This window comes from Pholis gunnellus (assembly GCF_910591455.1).
Source record: "Pholis gunnellus genome assembly, chromosome: 1".
Lineage (NCBI taxonomy): Eukaryota > Metazoa > Chordata > Actinopteri > Perciformes > Pholidae > Pholis > Pholis gunnellus.
This window is the reverse complement of record NC_136528.1, coordinates 27,087,403-27,109,614: the sequence shown is the minus strand read 5'-3', so window position 1 is coordinate 27,109,614 and position 22,212 is coordinate 27,087,403. Positions and strand designations below refer to the sequence as shown.

The following is a 22,212-nucleotide window of genomic DNA, read 5'->3' as shown; positions in this document are numbered from 1 at the left end:
TCAAATGTGAGTGATTATTTATGAGCACCACTTACATAACAATATTTTGATACTGCGGATCTTGAGACTGTTATTTTGTCTTTTACTGTGTCACTTCATCAATTGTTCATTACACATTTCACCTACGTTTATAGTTTGGTGCATTAATTACCTGAAAATAGCACCTCTGACTACAAACCTTCAACTTAATAGAATCAATCTGAAGACTCTGCCTTCTTCTTAAAAAAAAGTAATGAAAAAATAAAGCAGTGAACTTTTTAATCGTTACAGTAAAGTCACCATTTCTATTTGTATCTGCAGTGGTCCGGTTTACATAACGATATATGATGCAATATTTCTCCCGCTGACCAGCCTGGTTAATGTTTACAGACTTAGAGGTGTCACAGACCCTCACTGACCTAAATGTGTGGTATAAGACGTTTTACCATATGATGTACCTTCACTCAGGTTTTTCCATTTGATGCTACTTTATACTCAGCATTTAATTGATTACTTAAGTTACAAGTTATGTTTCAGATTAAATGTTTAAAAAATATATGAACAGCCTCTAAAATATATAATATATGTAAAATAAAACCGCTTAACAGTATGTGAAGCAGTTAAATAACTCCCCTTTGAGATTAAAAATGCTGCTAACACATAAATATTTCAATAATATACAAAACAGATATAACATTATGAAAGGACTCACTCTGTGTAATGAGTACTTTTCCTTTTGATACTTAAAGTGCATTGATGCTGATAATACTCTTTTGACTGCAGGACTTTTACTTGTAATGAACTCCTTTTAACTTGGTGTCTTTACACTTTTGATTCAGTAAAATATCTCAGTACTTCTCGCACCACTTGAGATATGCAAAGCTGCAATACGTTTACACTTAACAAACACGAATGTGTGAAATTAACAAATAATAAAATAAAAAAACTGACACACAACTCTTTTTAATTACATTTAATGGTGTTGCATAATACAAAACATAACTTGCATTCATCTGCTGAGCCAAAGCTTCCCTTGGATTCATTGTATTAAAATAAATCTCAAGACTTCAACATCCTATATACGAGGCAGCAAAGAAATCACAAAACATCTTCACCACAAAACATGTTTCATTCTTTAGGCATATTTGCTTTGCACACAGAAGCAGCCGATCAGTTCAGTGAGAATGACGAGCAGCATATAACTGGCCCAGATTTGCAATAGGAGAAAAAGCAAAAGGTACACAATATCTGATATGGGCTGCAAACTTTTTAAGTAAATATATAATCGAATCAAGAGTATGAAAAATATAAATAGAACTTTGTCTGTTAAATCAATTAAAATCTTTACAAAACAATATACTAGAGATAAGAAATTTATATTGTTTAATTACCTACTTCACAACTTTTATACATTTGTTTGAATAAAAAATTATAAAAACTTTGGAAAAAGATGTTTTTTCCATGAGGAGGTAGCTTCTCTCCTCTTTGTTTGATGACTTTCACATACCAAATTGTACCTTGTACTCAACGTTATCACTTTTAGATGTATGAGCCATAAACAATTCAGCTTCACAATAGCCAGGCCAGAAATGCAGTTCATATCGAGATTACTGATTGAAGTAAAGTTATGTTAATTTGTTGCTGTTAAGCATGTGTTAAGCATAGAGATATATAGATATCAGGACAAAGCTGTTGGCAAAGGCACTGTGACGCACAGCAAAGTCAAAACAATTCATACATGTTCATTTAGGGCAGAAAGACACAGTTCCAGAAAAGAACTTTGGTCATAGGATTGCCCAATTATTAGTTTGTTCCAGGCACGTTTGAACGATATACTGCTTTGACTTTGAGCTGCAGCGGGTGACACCCAAACACAAAAATTTCAAATACTTTTTCAAAGAAATTTGCCGGAAGTAGATTTGTGATTAGTGTGTACATACACAACTGACTGACAATTAAGATTCGATAACTAGAGTGGAAGCAAAATTCCAAACTGACGCTTTAATCTTCAAAGCTCAATAAAAACTGCCTATTTCTGGCATGACTAATTGAAGTAGGACTCCAGGGTACCGCGGCGGCGGACATCGGTTGTCCAGCAGTGGAAACCACCACCTAGGGAGTTGGCATGGCGTATATTCACCTTTACAGTCTTGATACCTGCAACAAAAACACATTCATGCCTCAAATACAGAGTATTTTAATACAGATGATTTGGAAGATCAGAAATGAATCTTAAATGCTGCAAAAATAAAGATGGAACAACTTTATTTTAGGAACTCACCGAGGCTCTCGAACATTTTGTGAATTGTGCTCTCGTTGGCGTCAACCATAACACGCTTCTCACCCAACATCAGCACGTTCATGGACAGCCATTTGGAGGACATCCACAGTGGGTGGTCTACATAGAAAGGGAGAGGGAATGTATATTTATAAGGAACAACTTAAAATGTTTTCCTTATGTAGGAAAAGATGACTTTTAGTACACACCATCAGGAATGAGAGGTGTCGGAGGTTTCACAATAGACCAACCAGCCTTCTGGAACATGTCGATCTGAAGAAGAGGACAAAGAGAAGTAGTGAACGTGGAGCAGTCCAGGTTAAAGCATCCGTCCACAAGAGGGCAGCACACGACACTGTGAGAGTTGAAAGGCCACCTTTCCTGCCCTACAGTACCTGGTGACATGGACGATCAGGGTTTGACAGCACCAGTCCCGGCCCGATGATGTTAAAAGTTGCATCAATGTGCATGGGGTTAGGGTCCTTGAATGAGATTATGTGGATGTTGTAGTCTGGAGCCAGATGGCGGCGCATCCACTCAATTCCCATGTAATTTGTAACCTGCAAAAAAAAAATAAAACAGTGGAGGTTTAAGCTGTATATTTTTAAACTCGTATGTACTTGTATTAGTTTTGAGTGAATAAATGGTAGATTGGTGTTCACACGCACACAGAGACCTCTCTGTATGCCATCTCGAGTTTAGCTGAAGCAAATCCTTGCTTTATCTAATCTTTCATTCTGCATGTTGCATGTCACTCTGCACGTAACTCACATTAAAAACGTCTACACTATAGACGTCAGTACTTGTACCAGGGGTGCTTTTAAGAAAAGTCACCCTCCCTATCAGACGGCAGACGTGCTCACAAGTGTGACAGCCTTCATACCTGACTCCTCTGGACGAAAATGTCCCTCCCAGCTCGGATAAAGTCGGCAGCATCGAAGCAGGGCTCGTGCTCTGTGGTCACAAACTTCCCCTCGGCAGCCAGCTTGTGTCTGTCCTCCACTGTGCGGATGGGGTAGTCCTGAAAGACCCCACGCAGTAATCATTTACACTCAATTGATCAGTGTGTGGCCTGCAGAGGCCTGTGGTGATATGGAGAACCTAAACAATGTGTTTTAGTACAGGTTTAACTTTATAATGGAGGTAAAACAAGAAAATCCCTCAAAAAGCATTAGTCCTTAGTCCTACACAGTCCACTCTTCAAACGTTTAACATGTGCTGTCCTAATCTCACAAGATAAGGCCTCACCTGATCATACAGCTCATCGGCCATAGTGGGTTTAGGAGCAGTGGTCCATTTTGCACCATTTTTGAAGTACTCCTTGATCAAAGGTCTGTAAGCTCTGTACTCGAAGAAGCGAGCCCTCCAGGCCATAGGAGCCTCAATAATCTCATTCCCCACAACCATGATGATGTCTCTGGGCATGGCAGAATACATGCCTGCAACAGATTCAGCAATACAACATTAGCTTACATCAAATATTCTTTAAAATACAATTTGAGTGCTGTTATAATAGAAAAATAAGAGACCAGCAGGCGAAAGAAGTATTCAGATCATTTACTAAAGTAAAAGTAGCATTACATTATAAAAATACTTGAGTAGGCTACAAGTGAAAGTGTCAAAAGTAAAAGTACTAGTTGGGTAGAATAGGCCTTGTCAGTGTTATATTATTATATTATTATTATTATTATTATTAGAATAAATCAGCAGTAAATAGAAATACTCAAGTAAAGTACGTCAACATTGTACTAGTACTTGTGTCTTCATGGACTACTGGCTTTGAGCTGTGAACTACTTCTTTGCGCACACATTTTAGACATATTTTTGATATGAATGGGGAATGAAAACATATTGAAAAGCCTAATCAGTGAGTGATACTTCTGCTTTGTCTCGTTCTTTACCTGATGATGTGAAGTCTGGAGTTGTGTATTCCATGGACCAGTTGAAGTGCTCCGGCCTCCTCACAGTGACGCCCTCGTGGCGCAGAATATTGCACATTTCCTCAATCTCAGCAACAGCTTTTTTTAAGTGGTCCGCAGGAAAACACTGGCCCCCAAACTGCTGGTAGAAGGGCCAATGCTTTTCATATGTGTTAGCCTGTGGAGAGGTTCACAAAATGACAATCTGGAGTTAATCTCATTGCCTTACACTTTAGCAGCTCTTTACCTGCACAACAGTGGCCCACTGGCGAGCATTGTGAGATCTGGCTCACAGAAGTCATCTTAACATTATGGCTTACTTTCACTTCCACAGTGAAGGGAGGCACACAGGCGTTTTCGGCGCGACCCACGATCACCTCCTCAAGAGGGTCCCATTCATTGTAGCTGCACACAGGACACTCCTGCTGGACGGGCTCAGTAACATGTTCAACAGCATGGCGCGGCTGTGCAGCTGCTGCACTGGAGGTGCTCTGGAAGGCCCCCTGCACCCATCCAGTCACCGCCCGGCCAAGCTGAGGAGTGAAAGAAAGCCCCTCAGTTTTGTGAAACTACAGATACTGAGAAAGGCATATTTTAAGATTTAATCAACCTTTTCAGATAAAATAAATTACACATATTGATACAATCTGTATATTAGTTGTAATACAACTAATGTGTGTGTTACCATTGCTGTTTGCTTGTTTATAATTACATTTTAAGTTAGATTCAAAGTGATAGTCAAATAAATGACGTGGCTGGCAGCTCACACACACACAAAGGCCAATTCAAACAGAGTAAAACAGTATAAACTGATAAATAACAACGATATCTGCTTCAAAAAGGCTGATTTGTTTGGTGCTAAAGTTCACATGCTATTAAGAAGCCGCTATCTCCACACAAAGCTCTCTGCTGACTCAGGATCAGCTACAGTGTAATTGAGTCTGGGAGCGCATCTGTGGCAAACAGCTGTTCACTGTCACTCAAGGACCAGGACCAGGACCAAAAAAACTCTCTCAGCAGTTAGAAACAAATCTATCTTTTGACTCAGGTCTCTTTGAGATAATCTCAAGTTGTTGTTTTTTTTCTTCCTCCAAATTGTATTTTCAACAAAAATGCTCAATCACACACACACACACACAAAAAAATCAATAAATGAATGAAACTGATCCCAAGTGAATGAAGCAGCTCAGATGTAGCGCAGTGAAGAAAAGGTCAAACATATTTTCTTTATTCACGTTTACTGATATGTGCTTTTTCTTTATACCCCCCACCCTCACCCCAAATTAAATTTTTCTAACATTTTTGGAAGGAAAAAAATAGAAGAAGACATTAAAACCACCACAATACCAACCATGGTTCCGATCAGATGGGCCGCCTCGGCCCCTCTGCTACCTCCTCTCAGACACCTGACTCGCAGCATTGTCCAACGTAATAGTGAACGTGTCAGTGAAATCAAACGGCAGCGCAGGATCCACTTCGCAGTTTGCTCATGAATGAAGACGCCTCAGCCCAAAGCCAACTTTATAGCGGTGGGTCTACGTGCCTCTTAGACTATTGGTCGCTGTCATGCTGCGAGTCAACGTGACTTTCGAAAAAGCATTTCTGAAACCCAATCCCTGACGCCAGCAAATTCTTATCAACTGGGTTACTAGGCGCTAAAAAGTTTCCATACGTCTGAAAATGTATCAAGAATTATTTTCATTGTGCGGAGCATTTCTTTCCCCTCCTTCAAAACCAGCGACTTGAGCAATGTTATTTCTGCTGAAGAAATGATTAAGGAACCGTAAAAAACTGTTAAACACATTTCAAACACTTAAAAAAGAGAAGAAGAAGATTGGAATAGGCTACACCTTGTTTGCTACTGCATACAAAGGCTGAACACATTAAGCATTTTTAGGGATTTTATTTATTCAGTATTTAATTTAAGTACACGTCTACCAGTAATGTATTTTTCCAATATTCTCTTATTAATGTTTCCTGTGTTCATCACAAAAAGGCCACAGGTCTATTGTATTAGGAAAACAATCACATTTAATAAATCTCCTAAAAAAACTGGCTTTACTATCTGTGGGTGTTTGTCAGGCTTCTTCATTTGACTCTTTTGACTCCAATGTGGTGTAATAACATTAACAGTATTTAACAATGACATCACATTGTTCTGGAACATTAAAACAAGCACACTGGGAGTCAAAGCACAGCGAAGGGTGAGAAAGGAGTAGACTTAATCAAAAGAAAGAGATAGCCTCGCGCCGGCTGTGTCACCATATGCTCTGCTGGACTGTGCTCACAAGAGTTTCACAACCCAAAGACCTCAGTGACCGCTGATATCCCGCCCTCTAAAAAATATATATATATCTCAGGCTGATGCCCAGGGTTCACCGGTTATGCACCGAGGATGCCTTCAGCTCCAAAGCATCATTTACAAAGTCGGACGGTCACAAAGAGAACTTTGTGAGCCTAATTTATAACTAAAGCTGCATTAATCAATTCATCGTGCTAGGGCAGACAAACATCCAATCCAGCTGACACATGCATGGCTGATATGAGTTCAGGAAGTCATTTCTCTGTGCAATAAATAGCCAGACACATAAGCCGCCCATTACACTGCAACCTGCTGTTTTGTAAGTATATGTTTTAAAGTTATTAAACAAACAAGATGAAATATGTTATTTTGTGATGTAAAAAGATGCTGCAGATTTTCATACCTTCAAACAGAGCCAGGGCTGCCGTTTCCCTGTTTCCAATATTTTTGTGTGGACACAAAATGGGCCCGAGGATTAAACTTCATAATTATTATTGTCTTATTGTGTCTGTGTGTGTAGGCCTACACATGCATATGCAGTCAGTCATCTGACTTGTCCAATCTGTGCTCTTAACACAAGGGTGGTCCCATTACCGGTGGCAGAAAGTACCATTCACTCAAGTACTGTACTTGAGAATGTCCATGTTATGCCACTCCTACTCCACTACAAGTCAGAGGCAGAAATACTACAAGGCAATAATTGATATCTTCTGGATCCAGGCTACAAGGCTAATGACACCAATGATTCTCTCCAGGAAAAGTCGGGGCCCTGTATGCAGCTATAGCCTTCTTAATTCCTGTCCTGATAGTTTATAGAAAAAGAAAGGTGAGGCTGCGAAGAAACAATACTATACAATACTAAATCTTCAAACGTATCAAACTTAACATTCATTCCTCCTCAGCCTGTCCAAATAAATTGGGCAAATAAAGCTTTAAACACGTTAAATTTAGCTTTATTAAAAGTCAGGTCTCTGTCAGGAAAAACATTTTTAATCAATGATTTTATTGTTAGGCACAAACTGGACCATTTTGAACTGAAACATGGTTAGACCAAGATAACAGTGCAGCTGTTCTTATTGAATCAACACCTCACAACTTCAGTTTCATGAGTGAAACAAGCGCATACGAAAGGAGGTGCAGTTGCTATTTTATTTAATGATTCTCTTCAATGCAAGCAGATGTCTTTTGGTCATTTTAGTTCTTTTGAATATGTGGCTCTGAACTCCACTCAAGCTTTATTACTAAACATTTACAGACCACCTAAATACTGTGCAACCTTCTTTGATGAGTTTACTGAACTGCTGTCTATAATCTGTATTGATTTTGACTGTGTTGTTATTCTTGGTGATTTTAATATCCATGTTGATAATCCCCAGGACAGAGGGTCTATAGAACTATGTGGTGTCCTTGATAACTATGATCTGACTCAGCATGTGACTGGACCCACCCACAACTGGGGGCACACTCTGGACCTAATCATCACCAGGTTCACTGTGACATCTATAAAGAGAGACTTCGCAATTATAATTTGGAACTTAGAAATGCAAGGCAGTCCTTCTTCTCTGACATCATAACCAAAAACAATAACAATACACGCGCCTTATTTGCCACCATCGACAGGCTAACAAACCCTCCAGTGTCAGTAGCTGCTGAGCTCCAATCCATCTGGGCATGCAATCAATTTGCCTCCTTTTTTACTGAAAAAATTCAGAAAATTAGACAAGCAGTCAGTGCCTCCACACCAACCACAGGATATGTGTTGTTCCCATCTCCAAATAACATCCATTCAAATATCGTGACATAATTTCATTCAATCGACATTAGAAGCCTAGAAGACTATATACAGCATCTGAAGTCATCCTCCTGCAGCTTGGATATTCTACCAACACACTTTTTCAAAAATATTTCAAACTGCATGACCACTGATCTTTTACAAATTGTAAACACATCCCTTCTCTCAGGTGTCTTCCCACAAGCCCTAAAAACTGCAGTTATTAAACCACTGCTAAAGAAGGCTAATTTAGACTCCGCAACAATGAAAAATTATAGGCAAATATCAAACCTCCCATTTAAGTAAAATAATTGAAAAGGCATTTTTTTCAACAGCTGAACAACTTCTTGGCCATAAATAACTGTTTTGATGTCTTCCAGTCAGGCTTTCGACAGCACCACAGCACTGAAACTGCTCTTGTTAAGGTTTTCAATGGCATCCACTTAAACACAGACAATGGCAGAATTTCAGTCTTAGTATTACTGGATCTCAGTGCTGCATGACATACTACTAGAAAGACTACAAATCGGGGTGGGACTCTCTGGCACAGTACTTGGGGCCTCTTCTGTTCAACATCTGCATGCTCCAACTAGCTCAGATTATGGAAAACAACAAAGTGTGTTATCATGATTATGCAGATGACTCACAAATCTACATGACTATATCACCAGGGGACTATAATCCCATACGAGGGCTGGGTAAATGCATTGAACAAATCAACAACTGGATGGGCCAGAACTTTCTTCAATTAAACAAAGATAAAACAGAAGTAATTGGTTTTGGTACCAAGGACGAACGATCGAAAGTCAGCGCTCAGCTTCAATCACTGATGTTAAAAACCACAAACCAAGCCAGAAATCTAGTTCTACCTCAACCTGAACAGCCATATCAAGACAATTACAAAATCAGCCTCCTATCACCTGAAGAATATATCAAGAATTAGAGGATTTATGTCTCAACAGGATTTGGAAAAACTTGTCCATGCATTTATCTTCAGTAGACTGGACTACTGTAACGGTGTGTTTACAGGTCTCTGTAAAAAGTCAATCAGAAAGCTGCAGCTCGAGTCCTCACTAAGACCAAGAAAGTGGATCACATCACTCCAGTTCTGAGGTCTTTGCACTGGCTTCCTGTCCAACAAAGAGTTGACTTAAAAATCCTGCTGTTGGTTTATAAAGCACTGAATGGTTTAGGGCCAAAATACATCTCTGATCTGCTGCTACCTTAAGAACCATCCCGACCCCTTAGGTCGTCTGGGACCGGTCTACTTCCTGTTCCAAGAGTCAGAACTAAACATGGAGAAGCAGCGTTCAGTTTTTCTGCTCCACATATCTGGAACAAAGTCCCAGAAAGCTGCAGGTCTGCTGAGACCCTCAGCTCCTTTAAATCCAGATTGACGACTTTTCTGTTTGCTGCTGCTTTTAATTGAACCAGATTCAAGGATATTAATCAATTTCTGCATTTTACTACTGTATTTTATTTCTTACACTGCTTTTTAGTGTTTTAATCAATTTTCTTAATTGTTTTTAAATCTCCTTTTCTTTTGCCTTATGTTTTTAATGGTTTCATGTGAAGCACTTTGAATTGCCTTGTTGTTGAAATGTGCTATACAAATAAACTTGCCTTGCCGTGCCTTACTTTCCTACACTACATTTTGACAGCTTGAGTTACGAGTTAGATTGAGTTCACATAAAACCAGTGGTTCCCAATCCTTGCATGGCTTGCGGCCCTCTACATACCAGTCGTGTGTGTGGGGCCCCTTGGGTCATTTCATGTCTGTGAGTTGTTGGATATTTGTGTGGCAAAATCTGACTGTTGCTGCTTTAATCATGTCTCATCTCCATTTGTCTTGTGACCCTCAGGAGGGAGTCTGACTAATGACTGAACACAGTGCTGCAGGAAACACAATGGGGCTCATTTACAATCTTTATGTCGTCAAGTTTGAACACAGCGACACACGCCGCTGCTGAGCAATTTCCTCTTCAATCAATCGTATTCAGAATTATTCAAATATTTGACCTCCATGAGCTGAACCTACTTTTTGGAGAAAATGCCCCGCCCCACTGAACACAATCCTTATTGGCACAACGCTCCCCATTTTGCAGCCCGGAGCTGAAACTGTTGTTGTTGTTTTCTTTTCTTTTTTTACACAACCCGTGGCTCTTAAGGCAGAAAACATGATCTTGGTCTATTTGATTTCAGTCGTTTTAGCAAGTGTTCTCATCATACCGGTGGCGCTCAGAACTTTGTCCCCGTATCTTTGGATGGATGTTCTGTATTTCGGGGATCTGCTGCGGATTTTGGTGAAGTTTGTGTCGAGGCGAAGACGGAGACCTCTCTTCTTTGTTTTGGACCGTTTCTTGGAGCAGACCGCTTCGCAACCAGACAAGATCTTTATTGCGTTTGAAAATGAAAGCTACTCGTACACGTACACGGACAAAAGGAGCAACAAAACAGCCGACGCGCTGCGGTCTCACCCGGGTTACGAAGCCGGGGACACCGTGGCACTTTTCATGGGGAACGAGCCCGCCTTCATGTTTACCTGGCTGGCCCTGGCTAAATTAGGCTCTCCCGTGGCTCTTCTCAATCACAACATCCGCAATAAGTCTCTGCTGCACTGCTTTAACTGCTGCAAGGCCAAAGTGTTGATCGCGGCCCCAGGTATGCATCCGCGTAGATGAGCGAAGCTTTGCTTAAAGTTTAAGTTAAGGCTGCCAGGCCTGCTCGTTTACAAGCCGTACATTCAGATTTGACGTTTGCATTTTAAACGACTGTGAAACAAAATCATGGTTTGTGGTTGGAGCTATTTTGACCTCAGTCATGCCTCAAGGTTCGAGCAGAAGTTAAAAGTGTTGGCCCTCATGGGGTTTGCAACCTGAAGTGCAGAAATAAATATACAAATTCAAATGCTTATGGAATGCTGTACAGTTTTTGTTTCAATTCAACTTTTGTTTAGGGAAGTATTTTTTCATCACAGTGGGCCAAGTGGCTGGTACAGTTGATATTTCATCAGAGATTAAAAGGGCTTTGGGGTTTTATCCTGAATGCACCCCCTGCCACAATGATGTAACCCTGTCATGTGGAGGGGAAGGCACTTATCCTCATTATTAAACAGTCATCATCATATACTGTATAACATTTATGATGATCAGCATCATCATCATATTTACCACATATGCACTCTCGCCTGTCGTGGTTAATTCCACTATAGCCTTCTCACGTATTACAGAAATGTAGTATTTAATCAGACACCTGAATATTTCTTCGACCAAGTACAACACACATGCAACAGACATAACCATCACACAAGGAGTGCCAGCTCAGGTCACTTGACACCTCCAACCCCAAGAACAAACCTCCTCAAACGCACAGTGATCTACCGTTCAATAACAGCTTGGAACTCACTACCTCCTCATGTAACTTATACAAGTAACAAACTGTCATTTAAAAAACAATTAAAAGCTCCCCTAAGACCACTAGAACTCCATTGTCTTTGTAGACTCCTGATCCTTCTTTGAAGAAGTTAGGGATGCATAATGTATATGGTCGGTTCTGATACTATACATCCTAGTCTCTGACAGTACTATTTTAACTATTCGAACTGTACTGTCTTTACTCTTTGTTTTACGTCATGTATTGTATCTATTATGGTTTGTTCTTTCTGTTGACCCCAGGAGGATTAGCGGGCTCCAAGGCGTCGGCTAATGGGGATCCAGTTAATAAACAATCTGATTGTAAATTTATTTTATATTTGACTGAAGTTTAAATTTCAAGCCTCTGTGAAAAATATAGACACATTTTTTTTTCTCGAGATAATATAGAGAATTTCACTCAGTGGTTTGACGAGACTTTTTTCAGGGGTCTCAACATTTGCCTTTGTGGGTCCTGGGACAGCTTTCAACTGAGTCATGGAAGAAAACCATATTATTGTTCTCAACATACTGCAGCCACATCTTCTTTGATTCCTGAACTAATCCCCGAAGTTCACTGACTACCGTCTTCCATCTTCTCAGTGACTGTTATCCACACGTACAACTCAAAGTGAACGCCAAGCTTGCAAGGGTTTGGTTGGCTTTAATCATATTAGTTTTTGTTTGTAAAATTGCATATTTCACTGCCAGTAGTGGGCCAATATCTGCATATTATCCTGAAACTATAGTATTTAGTGGTCATGATTGTCCTGTATCCTTTTCCAGAGCTGAAGGAAGCGGTGGAGGATGTGCTGCCCTCACTGAAGGAGCAGGGCGTCACCGTCCTCCTGATGACCAAACACTGTGACACACCTGGGATCGAGAGCTTCTCCGATAAAGTGGACGAGGCATCAGACGCTTCGCTCCCTCGATCCCTCAGATCACACATCACATTCAAAAGTCCTGCAGTTTATATTTACACCTCTGGAACTACAGGTAGGGTTTGTCCTCCAGTCTTATGTGATAATCAGTTACCACGATGACGTGTTAGTTCCTCTGTTGTCAAGGTTTGTGCCGTTTGTGTCTTGTTGTATTCCAGGTCTCCCAAAGGCGGCTGTGGTCAATCAGAACCGCCTCTTAACCGCTCTGGCTGTTCTATCTTCAAACGGTGTAACGTCCAGTGATATCATCTACCTAAACCTGCCTCTGTACCACACAGCTGGATTCATTATAGGCTTTATCGGCGCCATTGAGACAGGTGAGACGAGCTAAGAACAGAGTGTAAATCAAACACGACTTTGTGAGGGCTGTGTGAAATTCCTTTCAGACAAATGAATACTCACTTTACTGAGCTAACATGGAGTTTTTAGGTTGTTTTACATTTAAGACTCGGTTAGATCACTGTACAAAAACTCTATAGTTATTTTATTTCAGGCCAAAGGCTTTGCCACGGTTCAATATCCGTCCTCAAGTTCACCAAGTTGACCCCAAAGGGCTCCAACTGCAAGCCAGTGATTTTTATTTTTAATGCAAGCTGAATGTCAAACCATCCATCCTAGTGTGAAAGCAAACAGGTCACAGGTGCAACAAAACTTTAAATGGTTTGAATCTTAAACCAAAAAGAAAACTGTCACTAAAAGAGCTTGTGCGTGCAGACAGTGGCCGTCGCAGGAAATCCGAGAAGAGAAGCGATGGATGATTTATGGCAGATCCAGGTTCAGTTTGTCGTCATACATCATTGACATAATCAGTGTCCTAAGAAAACCATGGGTCTCTACTTCTTAAGCTAAATAAACCATTTCAAAATGCCATTGGATTAGTAGAAAAATGTGTCCTCACAAAGCTGTTGTAATTAGCTCTTGAAAAATTGACGTTTTGGAGATGCATGGTTTTCGAAGAACAACCACGACAGTTAACATACAATGATTCATTGTTTTGACAAGGATTTGATCCCTCACTGGGTTCCCACCTGCGATCGCTGACTAGGTATAGAGGAATCACTTGTTATTATGCAGATTTGAGACACATGGCACTCTGTTACAAGACCCCTATAGGATTCTCACCAGCAACCTAAATATGAGGCTACAGTGATGCAAAATTGTAAACCGAAATGAACTTGTTTCAACACTTCACAAAAAGTGATGACCCTGATCCTACTCCTCCTCCCGCTGGTTTTTCTGTCCCTGTGGGAAACTAAATGAAAGAGTCCTTTGTCGCTGTGAACCGGTAATCTGAACAGAGCTGGGTCAACCACAACCAGATTACCTCTAATTTCTAACTACTTCTTTCTAAATAGGCTAAAGTTCACATCCCTATATGTCTGGGTTAGCAGCCTGAGTTACACACATCTTAGGAGATATCCAACACCGCTGCAGAACAATCACCGTTCTGTTGTACAGTATAATACAGTTTAATATTGTTGGCATGAGTGTTTTGGAAATGTTCAAGCTTAACGTAAAGTACAGCAATTCATCTTTAATGCAAGTCAAAATACAGTGCAGAACTTGCTGAAAGGAAAGCCTTCAAAATGGATCTGAATCTATTGTCATCCCATTTTTATGCTGTTTAGCTCATAATCAAATTTTCTTTTTTTGCTGTCTTATTGTGAAGGGTCAACTATCATTCTGAAGAGGAAGTTCTCTGCCTCTCAGTTTTGGGACGACTGCAGGAAATACAGTGTGACTGTTGTGCAGTACATAGGAGAGGTGATGCGTTACCTCTGTAGTACACCGAAGGTAAATTTATTATTGTTGTTCTCGTTTTTTTTACTTCGTCAGGGCAACATAATACAAACAGGTGACAAATGGACGGACAAAGGTGTAACGAAATATTCAGGGATTAACACAAGATGGATGAAAAAGACGTCATCATTTAAATATGGTTCAGGCTTTTAGTTCTACACCCCCGACCGACCACTTCGCTCTGCTGCCTCGGGGCAATTGGTTGCCCCGTCGCTCAGAGGTCCCTGCGGCCGATCGACCCGGTCACGGCTGTTTTCTGTCCTGGCCCCACAGTGGTGGAATGAACTCCCCACTGACGTCAGGACAGCGGAGTCGCTGCCCATCTTTCGGCGCAGGTTGAAAACTCACCTCTTCAAGAAGTGCTACCCTGAGCCTTCCACTTAGCACTTATTGTACTCATACAAGTTTGTTGCACTTTTTGTACTCATACTAGTTTGTTGCACTTTTTGTACTCATACTAGTTTGTTGCACTTTTTGTACTCAAACTAGTTTGTTGCACTTTTTGTACTCTTACTAGTTTGTTGCACTTTTTGTACTCATACTAGTTTGTTGCACTTTTTGTACTCTTACTAGTTTGTTGCACTTTTTGTACTCATACTAGTTTGTTGCACTTTTTGTACTCATACTAGTTTGTTGCACTTTTTGTACTCTTACTAGTTTGTTGCACTTTTTGTACTCATGCTAGTTTGTTGCACTTTTTGTACTCATACTAGTTTGTTGCACTTTTTGTACTCATACTAGTTTGTTGCACTTTTTGTACTCATACTAGTTTGTTGCACTTTTTGTACTCTTACTAGTTTGTTGCACTTTTTGTACTCATACTAGTTTGTTGCACTTTTTGTACTCTTACTAGTTTGTTGCACCTTTTGTACTCATACTAGTTTGTTGCACTTTTTGTACTCATACTAGTTTGTTGCACTTTTTGTACTCATACTAGTTTGTTGCACTTTTTGTACTCTTACTAGTTTGTTGCACCTTTTGTACTCATACTAGTTTGTTGCACCTTTTGTACTCGTATTAGTTTGTTGCACTTATTGTATTTGTTTGTCTCTGCACTGCACCTTTGCTCTGGTTTATGAGAAAATAAGATAATGGGAATTTTATTTTTATAAATTATAATACATGTAGTGTATTTAAGAACATTTTTTAAATTATAAAATAGTTATAACTTTGTGATTCTGTTTAGGCCATCAGAGAAGGCTTTGCAGGCCCTGACCGCCCACCACTGCTGTAATGTAATGTAGTTGTTTTTTTGAGTGGGAGTATTGCCTGTGTTTGTGTGCATGTATGAAAGTGGGTTGTGTAGGTTTGTCATATATTTAAATGACTGTGACCAGAGGAATCTGCAGGTATGTTTCAGGAGGAGGAGAGAGAAATAAATAAATAGATAGGTAAATAAATGGTAATAATATTCATAAGTTAGTTTATTACGTACATAAATAAATAATAGCAATAATAATAGTAAAGAGAATTGATTAAATAAATCAATGATAGTAAGGGCTTCAGTGTAGCCCGGAAGGCAGCTGGAGAGGGCTAACGGAGTCCACTCCTTTTATAAAATGATTTTCACTGTTCTCAGCCTTTTACATGTGTTGCTGCAGCCATGCAGAGCTCAGAACTGCAAAACTAAGCAGCGTTGCAATGTTTCAACATTGGTTAAGTAGGAATAATATCTGTTTTGCAGATTTTGAAGACTGATAGTAGTACTTTGTAACTATTTTAAGTTGCCCTTTAGTTTTCTTTATGCCTCTAAGTATAAGTCATTCCATGTTGACCACACTTGGTTTTCTTTGTTGAAAAGCCTCTGCAGCATGTGTCTTGATCATGTGACAGTGAAAACACTCATCTGAAACCTAAACCACTGGCATTCCTTTAGGGCTGGCAGGAGGTAAAGGTCTCCCTCCCTCTTAATCACGGAAAATTGAAAATGCCTTCAAAGGAACATATTTGTGTGACAGAATGTACAATTTAAGGGACAATTAAAATTGATATAATTGCAGTTTTAGTCATCTGTGGTTGTGACGGAGCTGTCATAATGTCATAAGTAAACCGTCGTACCTGATGTCTCATATTTGATATATCGTATGCTGACGGATTGATAATATTGGTCCGGCCCCATTTTCAATTACCATGTATCTCCTAATTAAATGCCAGTTTTTCATTTAGTAGAGTGATTGCAAGGCAAACAAGCCCACATAAGATCTTTGACATAGCACTGTAGAACCATGCCTCCTCTCTTCCGTTTGTGTAAAACTCCTTTCAATAGAGACAGCTGCTGAGACAGAGTTCTGTGAACCGGCTGCAGCAAGCTGCCATTGAGACACATTCAGTCAGAGATAACTTTGCAAATCAGTACATTCCCACAGCGCAGCACAGCTGGCTTACAAAAATAGAAATCGTTAAATCTCAACTATCGGGTTCCAGCCTTCTACGTCATTATGTGTAAGGGGTTTGAACATTTGACATTTTTCAAGTAGCATTGTATACTTTTCATATCACTCAAAGATGTATCTGCTGTATTTAGGAGAACTGTACACATTCTGCCTACATGTATGGCCATTCAGAGTATCTAATTGCATCACATGAAGTGCAGTCTCAATTTACCGTGTGACCTCGAGTCAGAAGAGGGGCCTGTCTGTATCTGGTCACCACTAGGAATAGATGCTGGCCTTAATTTAGGAAGACCATATCAAGTGACTTGGCAACCAGATTACTGGACTTGTAGACTTTAGGGTCACATTTAAAGTATTTCTTATATAGTATTTGTTTGTTTTTAGAGAACATAGTATTTTTAAGACGCTCAGAAATATTGTGAACTGGTTTTTCAATTTAATGTACAGTTTCTTCCAAAAGTGAAATGCAGTAAAGTGTGTATGAAATAAACATACCTGTATTCTTATAAAGCGAGGTCGGGCATATGAAGGCAGGTAGTTAACCACATGGTTATATATTCTACTTCCATCAAACTGAGGAAATTCTCACACATAGACAGTGATTAGCCACTTGATCAGAGATGATCCTAATTAATAGCCTAATTAGATGACTGATGTCTGTCTTATGAAGCACTAACGTACGTGTGTTTCAGGGTTCAACTTGTCACCTTTTGTCAAAAATCACCATTTTAAATCCAAAAAAGGTAATGTGTAAGTCATGTAGACCAACATGTCGAGTTTTTTGGGGCCTACAAGGTCCTGGTTGCCAGCATGAAACTGCTATTTTACAGTGTACCTACTGTAATCTATCATACGTTTATTACTGTAAAATTATTACAGTTTCTTCATGTTGAAATCAATATCTGATTTTAAAAAGAAAAATACTTCTGGGTGGTCGCCTCTTTGCCACCTTTTCACCCCTGATGAGTTTGCACCCCTGGTGTTTAAAAGCAGTGCATTCTCACATTTTGTAAACCCTCTTAAAAACTGCTGACAGGTGTTTTTTGGCCCCACCGCCACTATTTCTTGTATTGTATGTTTGATAAGATTTTTACAGTCAGTCAATTCCAGCAACTATCAATCATGTATCATGTATCATGTATTCTATTCATTTTCTTTTTTTATGTGACAATGCAGAAAGAAAATGACAAGGAACATAAAGTAAGAATGGCCATTGGCAACGGGATCAGAGCAGAGGTATGGAGGGAGTTTCTCAATCGCTTTGGAAACATTCAGGTCCGAGAGTTTTACGCCTCCACAGAGGGAAATGTGGGATTTGTCAACTACGCCGGGAAAATTGGAGCTATTGGGCGAGTTCACTTTTTTCATCAGGTAAGAATGGAAAAATAAAAAAATATTCTGTCAACATTCTTCCTGCTATCAATTACAGCCAATTAATAAGTGTGTGTGTGTAAAAGTAGGTACGTATATATATATACACATTTGTTAGAATCACACATGTCATTTATTAGAGTGTCATGTCTGTCAATAGATTATTTGTATTCAACTGTATAATGCATATAAAGCAACTCTAATGTCTTTACTTCTTTACTCCCGTAGAAGCTGTTTCCCTTCACTCTTATTAAGTACAACACAGAGCAGGATGAACCGATTCGAGATGCTAACGGCCTCTGTGTGGAGTCGCTCAAAGGTGAAGAAACTCCAGCTTAAACTTAAATTATATGTCTATGCATATTTTATGCACCATGACCCTCGATATAACAGGGGCTGTTTACCAACTAAATCAGGACCCCAAAAGATGGGGAAAGTATTCCATTGATAGACAACGGCTGTAAAACACATGTCTCGTTGTCTTTTTCCTTAAGGTGAGACAGGACTGCTGGTGTCGAAGATCACAGACATCGCTCCTTTCGTGGGATACGCCCAGAACGAGGAACAAACGGAAAGGAAAAGACTTCGCAATGTTCTCAAGAAGGGAGATCTTTACTTCAACAGTGGAGACCTAATGAAGATTGATAAAGACAACTTCATTTACTTTCAGGATCGTGTAGGTGACACATTCAGGTACAGAACTCATGTACACAGTGATTTTAATGCTGAGTAGAATCTCTTTACTCGTTAATTTACCTGCAGCAGGTTTAAGAGAAATTCTGCCACTTTTTGTATAAATTTAGAAAAAAGATTACATTTAAAAAACAACACAAGGTTTATTAGTTTTTTTTTCTCCCAAATGTGCTTTTGTTTTTCTTTTGTATTGAAATGATTATCCACTTCCTGTTTGAGATGCAATCCATTATTATTACAACTCTCCTTCTACCACAACTATATCTAAACTGGAGAATGTTACGAGACAGTGCAACACTTAATGTACAACCTTATTGTTATTGTTTGTTTCTCACACGAGTATGATGGTTTTTATGAACCAAATCAAAAATCGATATGTGTTGAAACTTGTTTGTTCAACAGGTGGAAAGGTGAGAATGTGGCCACAAACGAGGTGTCTGACATCCTGACGCTCAGTGATTGTCTCAAAGAGGCCAACGTTTATGGAGTCCAAGTGCCAGGTAGCGGTCATTTCCTCTGTACATTCTGTCATGTCATGGCTTACAAATGTCAGAACATTGAAGAGACACATTGATTTGGTAAAGAAATGCTTTGTTTCAATTTTGTCTGGCAATGTAGGACATGAGGGGCGGATAGGGATGGCAGCTGTCACTGTGAATGAAGGTGCCCAGTTTGATGGCAGTAGAATATATAACCATGTGGTTAACTACCTGCCTTCATATGCCCGACCTCGCTTTATAAGAATACAGGTATGTTTATTTCATACACACTTTACTGCATTTCACTTTTGGAAGAAACTGTACATTAAATTGAAATAATTTAAAATATTTGAAAAACAAACGTCGTTCTGTTGTGACGGAATGTTTCTATCACTCACAGTGTCTGCAGCATGTGATGAGAAGCAGTAGTGATATTTTGATACTGTGCTTGACTGAGTATTTTGTGCCTGTCGTCTGTCTAGAATGCAGTGGAGGTGACGGGGACTTTCAAGCAGATGAAAGTGAAGTTAGTGGAGGAGAGTTTTGATCCAGGGCGTATCCAGGACCCTATTTACATCCTTGATGGTAAAGAGAAGAGCTACCTACCGCTGACAGCGCAGGTCTACGGCTCCATCGTATCAGGAAACATCAAACTATGAGTAGGAACTTAGAGTGCAAAAAACTGTGCTTTCAGTCCAGCTGCATTAATGCTTTTGATAATGAACCTTCAGCTCAGCGACTAAACTAATATTTTTTACTAATACTCATATTATTTGAGTGTAGTAAAGTAATACGGATAAATAAAACGCAGTAGACGGGAGATGCTGCTTTTGCTTTATTCCGTCTAATAATGGTGTTATTATAAGTGTTGCTTTTTACAAATATATATAGATAAACAGATGTAGTGTTTAATGAGATGTTTCCGGAGAACAAACTTTCAGACAGCGGCTATTGGACTGTTTCTCAGGTAGTATCTGATGTACTAACGAATACTTTGCTTATAGGAAAGACACGAGTATCATGTAAAATGGTTTGAGAGTTTATAATGGTACATTTTTACTTAGTATATATATTTCTACTTAGTTTTCTCTGAACTCAGTTGAACTTCACTGTGTTAGCGTACATGCCCAGATGTATCTTTCTTATTGTTGTGCAAAAGAAGAATTCACAGTTGCCGGCGCGCAAAGATAACTTAGTTTTGGATTGCTGGCTGTTTGTTTTTCATTGTTGTTTCTATCAGTCTGAGACCAAAATGTCTGTAACATTGGCCCCCACCTTTTGTATAAAGAAAGTGCGTTCACTTTACACGGGGTTCTTCCGCTCTGAGACTGTTCGCATTCTGTTGTGACGATTGAATCTTCTCTGCGCAAAGAATAAATACTCAAAAGGCAACCTCTGTTTTTTTCGGTATTCTTTATTTCAGCATTAAAAGACTCACGCAAAGCGGGTATGGGATTTTTCCCACCACAAACTTGGCGTCACAAACAGGATCCCTTGAAAGATCGTCAGCAGCCAACAGGGGTCGGTGAACTGGCCCTTCAGAAGGAGACTCCTTCTGCCTCTACCTCCAAACAAAAATTAAGAGAGAGAGGCCCGATCCGGCTCCTGATCGTCTTCACTGGGATCCTGATGGACCTGTTGAGTCCAAATAACTGCAAATTCTCATTTGCTGAGTTGCTGAAACTTTGATAATTGATCAAGGAAGACCATATTGTGAGAATGTAAGCAAATCTGTCTGTTATTATTCACATTGGGGTTTTATTTTGTTTTATGGGTTTATTGTGGATGTTGGTTAACCTCGTATCTTAGCGTTTTTCTGAGAAGTGGCGATTGGGTTACTGGAAAACGGGAGTGTTTTGATAGTCACGTTGAATACCTTAAAGGTTAAATATCTTTGGGGTAGACATTAAGCATTGAAGCCCTTTGGCCTAAGACTGTAACACTAGGGGTGAGTGTTTGGTGTCTGTCTTAGAGTTTGAATATCATAGGGGTAAACAGTGAACGCTGAAGTCCCTTGACCTAAGAGACGAAGAGTTCGTAAAGGATAAATGTGTCTAGAGAAAAGCCTTAGACTGTGTGTCTAGAGCAACAGCTTTTATTCAGATTGTGCCAAAAATGAATCTAAACTCACGGTGACGACTGTTTAAAGAGAATAAAAATGTGTTAGCCCCATATAAAGAATGAAACGTAATATGGGGGCGAGAGAGAGCCCAGGTAACTCCGCCTGATGGACCCAATTTCATGTTCATGAAAAACAAATATGGGAAAGTGACTTGCCAACGTCTGAACGAATGGGTAAACCAAAAAAAAGGCTCATTCAGTCTCAATCTGATAGTGACATTACATAGAGTTAAGAGAAAAATAGGAAGATATGAAAAAAAAGGGAAATAAAATAAAGGTTGGGCAAATGTTGGACATTTGGGAATGATAGAAACTAATAGAATGAGCCTGAGCAGCCCGATGCCAAGATCTTACCTCCAATAATAAAATACATGTGGGACAAAGATAATCAGACTGCCAAACAATTGGGAGAATGGATCAAATTGGGGTTCCCTGGCAGTTTTAGCCTACGACAAGAATTGGATCAACTCAAAACGTGTTGGGAGCAGAGAGAAAAAAGCCGAGGCAGAAAAACAAAAAATAATGTCCAATAGGGAAAGAAAGAAACAGATGAAACAATAAGACAGATACATTTGATAAAAAAGGAAAATATACTGCAAATTGGGGGGGGGTTGTATCCGAGGGACATGGTCGAGTAGATATACGACCATGGTGCTTAAAACTGGTCGTATAACCATGTAGTGACAGCCCTGACCGAACTCTGTAAGAAGGCATTTACGTCCTCCATGAGCCTGGAGAACCCCACACCAAAGAGA

At 39.7% G+C, this 22,212-nt stretch overlaps 2 protein-coding genes across 2 annotated transcripts; one reads left to right on the top strand and one right to left on the bottom strand.

Moving 5' to 3' along the window:
• Positions 1–937: 937 nt before the first annotated feature.
• On the bottom strand, positions 938–5,671 carry gatm (glycine amidinotransferase (L-arginine:glycine amidinotransferase)). Its single transcript, XM_079162539.1, has 9 exons — positions 5,528–5,671; positions 4,497–4,709; positions 4,159–4,354; positions 3,506–3,696; positions 3,141–3,278; positions 2,653–2,817; positions 2,467–2,530; positions 2,261–2,377; positions 938–2,136 (listed from the first exon to the last, which is right to left on the bottom strand). Exons 1-9 carry the CDS (start codon positions 5,594–5,596, stop codon positions 2,024–2,026), a joined length of 1,266 nt encoding a protein of 421 aa, XP_079018665.1. The 5' UTR covers positions 5,597–5,671; the 3' UTR covers positions 938–2,023.
• A 4,770-nt stretch (positions 5,672–10,441) lies between these two features.
• LOC306695449 (long-chain fatty acid transport protein 2-like) lies at positions 10,442–20,677 on the top strand. The gene is made up of 10 exons (XM_079158692.1): positions 10,442–10,910; positions 12,446–12,655; positions 12,759–12,917; positions 14,270–14,394; positions 17,970–18,164; positions 18,393–18,483; positions 18,659–18,857; positions 19,260–19,357; positions 19,476–19,606; positions 19,819–20,677. The coding sequence occupies exons 1-10, from the start codon at positions 10,514–10,516 to the stop codon at positions 19,993–19,995; spliced, it is 1,782 nt and encodes a 593-aa protein (XP_079014818.1). The 5' UTR covers positions 10,442–10,513; the 3' UTR covers positions 19,996–20,677.
• Positions 20,678–22,212: the final 1,535 nt, after the last annotated feature.